The sequence below is a fragment of the Ursus arctos genome, unplaced genomic scaffold (genome assembly GCF_023065955.2).
Source record: "Ursus arctos isolate Adak ecotype North America unplaced genomic scaffold, UrsArc2.0 scaffold_15, whole genome shotgun sequence".
Taxonomy (NCBI): domain Eukaryota; kingdom Metazoa; phylum Chordata; class Mammalia; order Carnivora; family Ursidae; genus Ursus; species Ursus arctos.
In genome coordinates, this window is record NW_026622819.1 from 429,846 (window position 1) to 443,402 (window position 13,557).

The following is a 13,557-nucleotide window of genomic DNA, read 5'->3' on the forward strand; positions in this document are numbered from 1 at the left end:
TGAACCTTCACTGAAGATAACCAATGGCCTGGCCACTGAGGCTCCCCAGGGGCTCCTGAGCCGGCCATTCACCGGGCTGGGGAGTTCCACAGACTCCCCACAGCTGGTCCCCACTGTCCACCCTCCACTGTCCCCACCATCCCTCGTCATTCCTGCTGCCCCCCATCATGCCCCATCCCCCATCGTCTCCCCTCCACCCTGTCATCGCCACCTCCCGCCACTCCCCATCTCCCCATCATTCCTGTCACCACCCCCCATCCCCCCTTGTCCCCACCATCCGCCCAGCACCCTCACCAATGGCCCGGTACACGGAGATGAAGACCAGCGTGAGGAGCACAAAGGCCGTGTTCCACTTCCAGATGAGTGGGTTCACGGCCGAGATGCCGAGGAACATGAAGATGATGGTCTCCGCCCCGCTGGCCAGCATCTTCATGGTGTAGCGCACGGTGGTGGCCGACTGCTCCGAGATGTTAGCCTTCACGTACTTCTGACAGCAGATGCCGCAGAAGGTGATGCTGGGGGCGGGACGGGCTCTCAGTGAGACTGGGGGCTGAGACTCGCCCGCACGGGTCGTGGGCCTGTGTCCTGGGCGCGCACCCACCCCACTGAGGGCCCTTCTCTGGGAGCTGGGCTCCCCACGCTCGAAGCCCTGAACCCGGAGCCACCCCGTGGGCTGCCTCGGTGTCTGCCCACAGTCCGGCGGCAGCTGGCCGGGGCGGGGGTGGGGTGCCGGGGCAGATTTGGCCTCCCGTCCAGGGCACCCAGAAGAGGCCGCGTGTGTAGGCAGAGCTCAAGGATGGTTCTGTGAAAACGCCAGCTCCTGATTTAAAACCTGAATAGGCCAGATTCTTCACCCCACAGTGGCTTCTCACCCTCACAGGGAAGCGGGCCAGGCAGATGGGGGCCGGGAAGGGACCAGGAAGGTGGTGCCCAGGAGGGGAGGGGCCCCGTCCCGTCCCCTCTCCCTCCCCTCTTCCCTTCCCCCTCCCCTCCCCTCCCCTCCTGGGCACAGCTGCTTGGCTGTGCCGTAGGCGACCCCGCCCAACCCCTGCCCACCAGCAGTGGCCCTGACCCAGGATGGCCCTGGAGCCCCGGGCCGTGGGAGTGAGGGGACTCACGCCAGGATGGCCCTGGCGCCCTGGGCTGTGGGAGTGAGGGGACTCACGCCAGGATGGCCCTGGCGCCCTGGGCCGTGGGAGTGAGGGGACTCACGCCAGGATGGCCGACAGCGACAGCATCTCGGACGTGAGGTAGGACAGGTAGGAGATGATGAACACAAAGCCCGGCTCGATGATGCGCACGTGCTTGGTGAAGCGGGTCACCAGCGACAGCAGGAAGGCGAAGATCACCCCCACCAGCGTGCCCCCCAGGCTCACCACGAAGAAGGACACTGCGGGCCGAGGACGCGGGCTAAACTGCCTGAAAGGCCCTTTGTGGCCGGGTGTGGCTGGCCCCTGCGTGGGCGCGGCTGACCGGCAGTCCTTCCAGGCCATTCCTCATCGGGGGTTGCCTGGTAACCCCCACAGAGGCGCCAACAACTCAGCAAACAAGAGGCCGGTTCTCTCCCCCCACTCCAGAGGCCGGCACGTGGAGAGCGGGAGGCCTAGCTCCCCTCCCCCATTGTGGAGAAAGCCCAAGAAGGTAGCCTTAGGCAGGGCTGTCCCTGGGCCCCCAGGACAGCCGGGCTGTCATCGTCCCTGCCCAGGGAAATGTTTGCTCAGGACCACCCAGGACACCAGGATCCATGTCCTCCAACCAGACATGCTGGTGGGTCTCACAGGGCAGCAGCCCTTGCCTCCCCACGGTGCCAGGACCCAAGGAAATTGTGTTGGTGAAACACATTGGGACAGGAGGGAACTGCCATGGAGACTTCAAAGTGGAAATGCCTTTTCCTACACAGGCTGTGGGTCCCGGGGGGCCTGGTGCCGAAGCCTGGAGGTGGTCCCCATGCTGAAGAGGAGATGTGACTCCCACACTCCCCAGGTGCATGGACCCACCAGCCACACACCTATGCCTTTCACACAATCCACGCCAGTCACCTTGTCACCACCCAGCGTCACGAAAGATTCAAACACGTTGTAGAGGACCTGGGGGGGGGGGGGGACAGAGAGGCAAGCATGACATCAGGTCGGCCCTCAGCCAGCGCTCACCCCTCCCTGACTCAGGCCCTAGGCCTCGAGGACTTGGGCTGGATGGAGCAGCCCATGGCGGACACCAAAAATCACTGGGAGGAAATCATCACGGGGTAATAATGGTCAATAAGACGAAGGCCAAGGATGAGCCAGCAGGTGGGATAGGAGAGGCAGAAGAACATTCTAGAAGGAACTAGAATCTTCAGGAGCAAACGTGGCCCTTTCCTACTCTCAGCAAAGCACAAAGCTCCCCACTGCATTTAACTCTGTTTGTTTTCCAAGATGAAGCCAGAGTTTCATGTTTAGTGACTTCACTCTCGCATTGACTCCTGACTGTGGGATCACACCCCTTGACGTCTTTGCACGTTGGCATTTAAACTGTAACCCACCAAGATATTAGAGATGAGAAGCTCGAGAACTGTTTGCTAGGCTCGACTGCGGAGAGTGCTGTGCTTCCTGGGCCAAGCCCTCCCAGGGACGCCACTCCACATGGCCGGGCCGAGGGGCTGCCGTGGGCAGGATGCAGGCTCCTCGGGAAGCAGCTTGTCTCTAGGCCCTGAGCCCAGCTCTCCAGGTCTGCTCAAGGGGACAGAGGACCCCAAAAGGCAGGGTGTGCGGCTGTCTCTGCAGCAGGAGGTACGCGGACTGGACGATGTGCTGGCGGTGGGCAGGGCCTGGCCTCGGAGGGCGGGCCCCCGGGGAACGGACCACACTCTGGGATCTCCGTGGAAGCGCGGGCGGGGGGCGGGCTGAAGCCTCTCACAAGATGTACGCAGACCTCTGTGGTGGGCTCTGCGGTCAGGAGAGGCGGAGCCACGGCACACGGCAGCCCGACCTCGAAGGAGCCGTGTGTCACATTTCTGATTGAGTTTCCAATTAATTATCAGATTCCCCCGAGAACATCTTCTCTGCTACAGAAGGAATCTGGTGCAGCCCAACCTTAGGACTCTTCAGCCTCCTGAACCCGGAAGGGACGCGAGAAGGGAGCTTCTTGGAGAGGCCACTGGGACTTTCAGAGCCCAGACAGATCTTCATATCCCGCTGCGCCTGCAGAGCCCTCGGGACGGGGAAAGGGGCCGGTGGGGCCAGGGCAGGCGCTCGGAGACACACCGCCCGGCTGACCCGCGCGGGGAAAGTGCTCTGTGCGTGCCTCCGAGTTACCCATAAATCACTCACACAGGCGTAGTGGCCCAGTTTGGGGACGGGTTTCGAAAACTCCATGCTGGACGCCGTGGTGACGAGACGGTGTCCCCACATTTCATGAACCTTCTGTTCGCTTTGTGGAGAGGTTGTGGCCTCACAGCCTAACACAGGGTCCTCCAGCTCCTGCCTGCCCACGGGGGCCCTGCCCTCCTGGAGAGAGAGCTGCCTTCGTGGGCACACGACCCATGCCAGCTCATCTTCCTTCCTGAATTCTGGTGAGATCTTGCTGTGTGTCCTCAGATGCTCTCTTAGGGCACTCAGGAACTGGGGGCACCAAGTCTGGGCCCGAAGTTAGAGCCGTCCAGCTCTGGGAACCGAGGTGGTGGGCCGACTGATCGTTACCGCAACGGGGGAGAACGGACGAGGAACTGGTCAGGCAGGCGGTCATTCTGAGTTAGGAGTTGCTCAGGGAAGGGAGCCATGCGACAAGGGTGGCATGGGGAAGCCTCCTGCGGTCGGAGCTGCGAGCGGAGGAAGAGCCCCTCCCACAGACGCGGCCTTCGAGCACCACCTCCTCGAGGCCGCTTCCTCTGCCCTCTGCACCGAGGGGCACTGCGGCCACAGGGGGACCGTGTTTCTCCCGCCCACAGTGGCTCTGAGATGCTCTGTGCCAAGTCCCAAGGCCCGCCCGGCACCCGCTCACCACAGTGACAGCGTCGTTCAGCAGTGACTCCCCAAAGACGATGATGAACAGGACCTCGTTGACGTGTACCTCCTCGAACACGGCCAGGACAGCCACCGGGTCCACGGCGGCAATCAGGCTGCCGAACAGGAGGAAATCCAGCAGCCCAATGTTCAGGTCTCCTGCAAGACAGGCAGGGCCATCAAGGAGAGCCCTTTGGGGCGCAGGCACCCTTCCTGCCCTTGGCCTTCTGGGGGGCTGCCTCAGGCTGCTGTCTTGCTGATGGCTGGGCTGGAGGCCCCTCAGGATGGGGACTCGAAATCTCTTAGGTCTGGAGCTGGCTGGTTATGGGAACCTGGGTCAGACTGCCTGCCTCCCTCCCACGGGCTCCCACAGCCTTCAGGAACGGTTGGTCTCACCCCCAGCGGGGACTGACCGCCCCTGCTTCTTCCCTTCATCTCCCCTGGGCCTGGCTGCTCCCTTCTGGCCAGCCTGCCGGGAGGGTGCTCAAGCAGATGGGGGGCCCGGGGTACCCGGCCTGGCACAGCATGAAATCAGACCCTGGTCCTGGGCGGTCTGCAGGCCAGGGATGGACATGGCGTATGTGCTAGGTGGCAGGTGGTCCCCCTCGACAGGCATGGGGGAAAGGGCTCCCTGGGAAGTGATATCTCAGGCCAGATCAGAGCCACCAGGACCAGCCTGAGGGGAGGTGATGGAGGGGGACAGGGCAGGGACAGGCCTCACAGGGTCTGAGGAAACCCTGGGGTCTCCAACAGGACGGGCTGCCAGGGAGGTCTGAGCGACAAGAGGGGAAATGGGGGCTCAGACAGGAGGAAGGGAGCTTGGAGGCACAGGTCCTCAAAGCTCAGCCTAGCCTGCTTCTTGGAGCAGGTTCCTGGTGCCCTGGGGGGCAGGGGTCGTGCTCAGATGCACTTTCCAGCTTCTCTGTCCTTCCAGATTCATCTCAGTCTCCAGCAGCAGTCTGCCCTGGACACCACCTCAGGGATCCGCATATGGTTGCCTGTCCCAGCTCTGTTTGGGACACACAGGCTCTCAGCAGGCTGGTTGGAGGAGGGCCTTGTCCAGGGGCCTTCTTGGCATGGAGCCTCCTTCCCCAGGCTGAGGGGACTTAAACAGAACCCAGGGGCCTGTCAGGCCTGGAAGCCATGGGAGAGGCCCGCCGGGGTGGGGAAGGTGGAAACCGTGTGGGCTGGACGCCTGCCCGTTCAGGGCTGTGGGCCCCCTCCAGGTCGAGGACAGGAGGGTTCCGCAGGAGCCCGGCTCTCCCGCGGGGCCAGGCAGGGCCCTGGGCGAAGGTTGTGTCTGCGGAGAGACAGGGCTCTGGAGGGGGTTTCCTGTGAGCTCCGTGTGTTGAAGCAGTGACAGGTGTTAGAACCAGCTTCCAGTGACTTTAAAATGTCTGTTTTGGAACGGGAATCACAGGTTTTGCTCTCCCACCTCCAGACACCTTGGGTGAGGCGGAGGGGGGAACACAGTCCTTCCTGGCTTCAGAGGCCAGGGGCTCCCAGACGCACATTCCCCTGCACATTCCCCTTTGAGGTGTTCCGTCTTTAAGCGCTTCCTGGCTCGATGGCCTCTCGCTGTCCACAGACCCTGACAGACCTGGTGGTACATTCTAGAAGCCAGACATCCAAGCAGCAAGTGCCCCGGGTCCAGGAGCAGCCTGCTTTCCTCCCTGGCAGGACAGTCCACCACCCCCTGCCAACAAGTTTCCCGGGACCGGACTGCACTGTGGGTGCCCGATGACCAGCTGTGTGCTCCAGGACCCTCTTTCTGCCACGGGCAAGAGGACCTGAGTTTACACCCATCTGAGGGGGCCTCTCTGACGGCCTGGAGCCTCTGCTGGGCCTAACCCCAGCTGGCCTGTCCAGATGCCCACCCAGGATCCCCACCGCCAGGCCTACCTGTGGCCTGGCCTAGGCCGACCGTTCCTCAGAGGCGTATCTCCCTGGCCTTGACCTGCACCTCAGAGCCTGGTCACCGGTCTGCAGAAACTGACCCCTACCTCCCCAGCCCCATCAGGCTCCAGACTCCGGGTGTCTGGGGACAGGAGAGACTCATTGGCCCCTGGGTGCTGTTCTGCTCCGTGACCTTGCCTCACGCCCACCCTTGACCACCTGCATCCCGAGGGCTGAACGCAGGCGCCCTCAGGGACTCTTGTTCCAAACCCCAAGACTTGCCCCTGGGTCCAGTGGCCGGAGGTGGTCCTGTCATCTTAGCTGTGACCCAGCTATCTACATGCATCGCCAATAAATGCAACTGAATGCCCCCAAGGCTCACTCACCAGCGAGGCCTGGCCAGGTGCCCTCTGTCACCTTGGGGGGGGGGGGTTCTCTGGGTTGGGCCTGGGGGTGGTGCCAGAGGGCCGCAGGGGCTCAAAGGGGCATGTGTGTTCCCCACGGGCTGAGGACAAAGTCCTGAGATGACAAATGGGCCAGGCAAGGCAAGGGTTCCTGTCAGGAGCCCTTTGGCCTCTCTCAGTGCATGTCCTTTGTCACCAAGGCTCCAAGGCCCCGATCCTTGCGGGGAGCGAAGCACAGACTCTTCCTTCAGTCAGATGGAAACCACCGACCGGGCCCCTCCCTAGGAGTCTGGTTCTTGCAGGTGGAGGTGTTTGGGGCCAAGGCTGAGCGCACAGACAGGTGCCCGTGGTGCCGACCGCCACTTCTCCTTGGTCACCCCCGGCGCTGTGAGCGAGGGCCGCCGGCCCACACCGCAGACGGGCAGCAACCCCGGAGCCGGCCGTGTTTGGGGCTGTGTGCGCTCTGTGCAAGGCCTCAGGGAAGCCCCGGCCCCGCCTGCTCCAGTTTCCCAGGTAGATAATGGCTAACTCCCAGGTGGGTGGGGTGCACCTCGGCTCCACGCCAGGGCTGAATTAAGTAACCCCAACTGCAGGAGACACAGGCCGGGGAAGCAGGTGCAGACACACCGATGAATGGTGGCCGCGCGGCGGCCGACGTGGCTTCTCTTGCAGGCTCGGGTAGGAGGGACCCCATCTTTGCTCTCAGATGCGTGTCTGCTGGGGCTCCTCAATCTGGCCTCTGCCAGAGGGGGCCTTCCCCTCCCTTTCCCTGGGGGCTTGGTGCAGGGAAGGGAGGCCCAGCCCCGCCGTCTTGCTGAGCGAAGGGACAGCAGCTCAGCTGTCCCACCCACCCCACCCACCTGCTCACCTGGTTGGACAGGATTTCATTCCCAAGCAGGACGCAAGCCTCAGCCTGGGGATGCCCAGATAGCTGTTGTTTATTAATTAAACCTTATTTTAAACACACCAATCCGGTTAAACAGACCCACCAGTGAGCGTTGTCACCCCAAACACTCATCCTCTTTCTGGGTCTGTATTCTGTATCCTGAGCTTTCTTAAGTAGGGCTGCCACACCCTGCTCCTGCAGAGTCCACCCTGAGAACACCCCCCAGGACCTCGCCCGAGGACCCCACCCAGGACCTTGCCCTGAGGACCCCACCCAAGGACCCCACCCCGAGAACACCCCCCAGGGCCTTGCCCCGAGGACCGAACCCCAAGGACCCCAGCCAGGACTTCATCCCCAAACTCCATCCTGAGGATCCTGCCCCAAGGATGATGTCACCAGGAAGATGACTCCGCCCCGAGGATAACCTCATCCTAAGAATCCTCCGCTCCGAGGACGCCCCCGTGGACACCATGCCCGCTCACCCATCAGGCCACTGAGGAAGACACCGTAGAGGGACAGTCCAGTGGTGGCCGCGTTCCACACGGTGCCGATGACGGCATACAGCAGGATGGTGCCCAGGTTTCCGAAGAAGAGCCGGTTGGGCATGAAGTAGCCGGCGTCCAGCACAATGGGGGGCAGCAGGTAGAAGAAGAAGACGGTGGGGGTCAGCGTGAAGGAGGCGATGTGGTCGGCTGCCCAGACGATGCCGCCCAGCACCAGGCCCAGCACGATGAGCAGTGCGCTTTCAGGGACGACGCTGGTGACCTTGTGCGACAGATGAAAGCCTGGGGGGAGGGGCAGAGGGCGGTCAGTGCGCTGGGACCCCTCTGAGCCGGGCAGCCGCCGGCGGGAGTGGGCTGGTCCAGGGCCACTGCAGGCCCCTCCCGAGCGGGCAGGTTTCCTTCCGGAAACGCAGAGGGTGCTCAGGCAGACGGGGCTGGTGGGCTGTGCTGGTGGTGCTGGGACCCACCTCCTGGGCCCCCTCTGCTCACACCCGGGAGGGGCTGCTCACACCTCTCTGTGGACACACAGCCCAGCGGCCTGGGAGGGGCTGTCCTGGCTTACAGGACAGACATCTGGGTCTGGTCCCACTCACGTGGTCCCCTCGGGACCCGGCTCCCAGGATACCTGCCTCGGGGTTTCCTTGTCTCCCGCAGGGGGACTAGCCCCTCCGCTTCCATGGGCAGCCCATGAGGCTGGTGAGGAGGTGGGTTCGGGGGCAGGTAGACCCGCCTATGATAGAGCCAGGCCGGAGGGGCAGCTCCAGGTCCTGAGGACAGGAGGCCCGAGCTGGGTGGGCAGAGCGCAGGGCACCCGCGGCCCCCACGTGGCCCGCTCCAGCGCTCTGAGCAGGGATAGCCCTCACCCCTCCATGCCGCGTCTGGCCTAAGCTGACCAGCGAGTCTCAAGGTGCTGGCGCCCTGCTAGAAGCCCTGCTGCTTGGATTGGCCTTGGAGGGAACGTCCCCCCTTCCTGGTCCTCTGCAGGTCACAGCTCCCCGGGAACAGCGCCTTCTGAGGCCAGGGTCTCAGGGCTCCCCCGCAGGCACTGGCTTCACTGCCCCTATTCGAGCTTGCAGGGGTGCGGAGCAGTGGGCCCCAGCGTCCCCCTGTTGACAGCTGGTCCCCTGGGGTGAGGGAGGCAGCCTCACAGAACTATTGGGGCCCATTTCTCCTTCTATTTTATTTGTTCTATTTTAAGACTCAGGAAAAAAGTGAGAAGAATTCCTATGTTAAGCCTGACTTCAAAACAGTTGGAATGTTGACCAGACAGGCTGGCTCCCGTGGCCTCAGCAATGTTCCAGGTAACTCTCCTTCATTCACTGAGGTTCTCTTTATTGAGAGGACTTCTTGGGAATTCAGAGGACAGCTGTCTTCTGAGGTGCCAAGACCTCAGCTCCGCGCAGAGCAGGCTGCCCCTGCTGACCCCGTCCCGTCTTGGGGGGCTGGAGTGCCCAGGGGGGCTGGCCCTCTGGGCCCGGGGTGGGGTTCTGGTCCCACCCACCCTTCCCACCAGGTTGCCTGCCCCGAGCCCTGCTCTCCCTCCCTGGCCTGTTTGATGATGGGGTCATCATGGGGGTCAGATGCCGGCTCTGGGGGAGACTCCCGAGGCACAGTTCTTTCCCTCCTGCGTGGCCCCCCAAGTCTGGCTGAGAAGCAGAGTGGCCCTTCCAGGTGCACCGCAGTGTCACCGACCAGCTGGTCACTGTGCCCTGGGAAGGACCGGGTCTCCGCTTGTAGGGGCAGAACGGGTTAATGCTTCTGGGATCCGAGCATCTGCAGGGGTTCCTGCCCCCCACACGCCCTGAAGGTTCTCTGGCTCTCCTGTACCCTCAGCCATGGTCGCACTATCTCTATTCCTGTCAAGTTCCGTTCTTTCTTCAGAAAACTTTCACACTGCTCAGGTGAAGGCGGCATCCCTGCTCCCCTGAAGCGGAGGCCCGCAGAGGGAGAGGCCCACAGAGGGAGGCCAGCACCTTGACATTGCCGCGTGACTGACGCTTACCAAACCATGCAGGGGCACGTGTGACAAAGGGCACAAGGAGGTGGCTGCCCAGAATGACAGACGGCAGCTTCCCTGGAAACCCTCAGGGCCGCCCCAGCTGGTCAGCAGGAAAACATCCGGAGGGTTTGGCCTCACTGGGGTGTCCAGGCTCACGTCTGCCTGAAGGGTGCTCTCTCGGAGCCTGGGAAGGGCACCGGTGAGCAGGACAGTGCACGCGCCCGGCACTGCACACCCCAGACCTGGCTCTGCTCACACACGACCGGGCCCGAAAGCCCGGTCCTTGGCGGCACGTGGCGCCCCAGATGCAGCCTCACGGGGCTGGCATCCGGCGAGGCTGTGGCGGCGCTCTCCAGCGCCCTGGACCTGCGGTGGTGGGGCTCCCCGTGCTTTGGGAAGACAGGGGGCAGCACCTGAAGGCCTTGCCGGTCTGGGCCTTGCTGCAGACACCAGGCTCCACGGGTTCGGCATTCTACCAGCTCTGAAGGCCCTGCAGACCGCACCACGCTGCTGTCACAGAGAGGGTTGGGGGACGTGTCCCTTCCATCTGGAGCCTCCCTGTTCATTTGCTAATGTCCAGAGACGGCTGGGTTTGTAATTCCCTCTGTCCCAGTGGGCTTGCTGCTCAGGAGTGGTGTTAACGAAGCCCCTGGTCCCTGCCCGGAGCCGCGGTCCTGCAGGCGGGGCCCGCTTGGGGTCACGCTCAGCTCTTGCCTGCATCTCTGTCCTTGGCAGGGCTGCTGGCAGGGGTGCCTTTCTCTGGGGTGGGCTCCATGCCCTCTCCTGGCCCCACGACTCCCGGTGAACCCCGGGTCATGGGGGGCTCCCTCTACGGCCCACCAAGCTGCTGCTTTCTATAAGGTGTGCCCCCTGGCCAGGCTGCAGGAGGGGTCACAGTTGTGACAAGCTCCCGGATGCTCCTCTCACCTTTTCAGGGTCATGACCCTGCCTCTCCAGGGAAGGCCGTCGAGCAGCAGGCACCGGTGTGCGTGGTGCCCGCTGGGGTGTGGGCTGGGCCTCTCTGAGGACGGAATCCACGCCGTGTCCTCATGAGCTCTGAGCACCACAGTAGGGGTCAGGCTTGGGGGCACCAAACGACCTTTGAACTCTAGAAAGTCCCCTTGCCCAGGTTTTGGCCCCGGAACTGGCTTCAGGTCGTTGCTGAGTATTTAGCCTTTAGCCACAATGTCTGCCCAAGTCAGAGATTTACACGGGATCCTGGTTTGGTCAGTTTGCCGCTGGTGCCAAGGACCCGGCTTATCTTTAACAGGAGGACCCTGTGTGGACACCGCAGGCCGGTCCTTGGGAGGGTCCCTGTGTGGCAGCCCGTTACCATAAAATCTTATGAATCTGGAAAACGGGTGGATGAGGGACAAGCTGGCCTCAGACTTGGTGTTCGGCTCAAAAGTAAAAATCCACGGAAGAGGCGACTTGAGGTTTTGACTCATCGAGAAAGAAATCCGGGCACAGCCATGCTCTGGACGGACAGGCACGTCGGTCCCGTCTCTCCGTCCCGACGTTGGACACGTCTCGTGCAGGGTGCGTTTCTGGAGGGCTGGGAGGCGTGCGCGTCTTCATCCAGAGCTCACCTGCGACCCGACGAGCAGCGCCTGCCACAGCGGCCCACGTGGCGGACACCCGCCCTCCAGCCAGGCAGGGGAGAAGGTGTGTCTGCTGGGACGTTCGGTGTAACTCTGTCCTATTCGGATGGAGGTGTGAGCACCTGTTCTCTGCGAACCGCTTGCTCCGGCATTTGCTGGCCTTCGCCGGGGGACGGGGCACGGCTGCCTGTTGGCGCCTGCAGCAGGGTCCTCGCACCGAGGTAGGCTGTTCCCCTTTTAGCTGTATGTCGTGCAGACGTCGGCCGTGGTACCCTTACTGGTCTGTTTCGTGGCTTCTGAGTTTTGTGCCTTAGAATAAGCCATTGTACTTCTATGTTTCCTATTACAGATTTTAACATTCCACTTAACTTGGTTTTAACCAAGAAAATATTTAAAACTAATTGTGACACGGAAGGACTTGCCCATCCGCAGAGAGAAGGTCTCCCACACAGACGTCTGCTCCCCGATTCCCTCACTTCTCTGTGCGCGCCTGGCCTTCTGGCGCGTTCTCTGCTCCCGAGCGGCTGCCTCGCATCTTCCTGCATCTGCCTGTGTCAGCAGCACCAGACCGCCGGCTGGTGTCCTGGGGTCACACACGCTGCTGGGGCCGTGAGCGGGCACGGAGGAGGGAACGGAGCAGCGCGCGTTTTCCTCACCTCACCCTGATGGGCCGTATTCGCTTGTTTTTCCTGCCGCTGTCGGGAGGACTCTCTCACCCTTGAGGACACCCTTGTAGCAAGGACCTTGTAGCAAAGGACACTGATGTCCTTTCCCCAGCGTTGGGGACAGCCCTTCAGTCTGCGCAGGCTTCTCCCCACCCGCCCAGCGCCCAGCCGGCCCCTCACCCTGCCTCGGCTGCTTCTCTCACCCCGCACGGTCCTCGACCCCGGGGCAGAAGGTGGCACTGGGGGTACATGCCGGGCGGCACGCACCTGTCCAGCAGGCGACGCTGCCCTCCGGGTTCGGCTGCCCCCGGACCGTGTGCGGATTCTCCAGACCGTCCTGTCCCCGGCCCCCTATATCCATGGGAATCTCTCAGACCTTCCTGTCCCACCCGCCAGAGTCCCGCTCACGCGAAGCTTCCCCTCCTGCTCTCAGTCAGTCACGTCTCAGAGCTAACCCTGAGTGTTTCCCCACGAAACGCTCTTTAACAATTTCCCTGTTTCATGGTCGTCCCTGGAGCGTCTAATTGAGTTTGCGTTGACCCTTTCCTGGGATGTAAAGCTCTGTGGGGACTTCCCTTCTGTTTCCTGGGTCACATTTTATTCTGGTGGGGTCCTCCCCCTTCTTCTTAGGACATCAGCACGGCTGCCGGGTGCTCCTCTGTCCTGTTGGTGCCCGACCTCACTTTCTCTGCATTCATGGGTGTGGGGCAATTTTCCGAGTCAGGTTTCTGTCTCACAGGGGCCCGTGTGTCTTCTCTTGAGCTACAGACGGGAGTGGGATGTTGTCCTTGTCCTGCGGGCTGACAGCTTGGCAGTGGGCAGTGGGGAGAGCCCTCTTGGGACCCTCTTTCCGGACTCTCAGCTGGTGTCGGGTGGGCAGCTTGCTCCCAGCCAGAGCTGTTCCTTCCAGGCTTTGCACATCTCTGCCGCCCAGCCCCGTCAGGAGGGGAGGTGACGGTGTCGAGTGGCTGGGGTCTCTGGTTGATGGGAATTCTTCACGACAGGTCCGGCCAGCCAGAGACTGGTCAGGCCCGCAGGCAGCTCTCCCCATCAGCCATGACCCTTCCAGACGGCAGCTGCGCTGTAATGAGCTGATGAAACGGAACACTTGATGGATTCTAAGTGGCAATTTGCTGGCGGTTCAGCCATGAAGTGTATAACGGGCATTTTAGGAGCCGGTGAGCCGAGTTCCTGCTGGAGGTGCCCTGTGGCGTCTGGCTCCTGTCGCTGGCCGGAAACCTGGATGGACACCGGCTCCCAGGTGGGGCAGGTCACCGTGGACAGACCCTCCTTCCCGTGGTTGGTGCACATCATCAGGTCACTGTGGAAGTCACCGGCGTGGGGCGGAGGCCACGGATCTCCGTCCACAGCCTGCGACCCTGCCTCTGCTGCAATCCCGCTGGGAAGGGGGAGGGCAGGGGAGCAGGGACCGAGAGGCAGACGACTCGTCACTGGCCCCGTCACCAGAACCCCCAGTACCTCGGTCCACGCTGCAGGGGCCATGTGCTCAGGTGGGCTTGGCCACTAAGGCTCCAACGGTGGGTGGAAAGATCCCGATTCCCTCCCAGCCCTTGTTGGCTTCACCTCCAAAGACAGAAGGACCTGAGCAGCAGCCCAGAGCGC

General features: G+C 62.6%; 1 protein-coding gene across 2 annotated transcripts in view; it reads right to left on the reverse strand.

Moving 5' to 3' along the window:
- SLC9A3 (solute carrier family 9 member A3) overlaps positions 1-13,557 on the reverse strand; it is a 44,224-nt gene that overhangs the window by 9,234 nt on the left and 21,433 nt on the right. For both annotated transcript variants that reach the window (XM_057312142.1, XM_026506623.3), the window contains exons 2-6: positions 7,649-7,951; positions 3,979-4,139; positions 2,009-2,087; positions 1,213-1,390; positions 295-515 (exon numbers count right to left, since the gene is read on the reverse strand). In XM_057312142.1, coding sequence (XP_057168125.1) covers positions 295-515; positions 1,213-1,390; positions 2,009-2,087; positions 3,979-4,139; positions 7,649-7,951 — 942 coding nt within the window. The remainder of the gene's footprint in view (positions 1-294; positions 516-1,212; positions 1,391-2,008; positions 2,088-3,978; positions 4,140-7,648; positions 7,952-13,557) is intronic.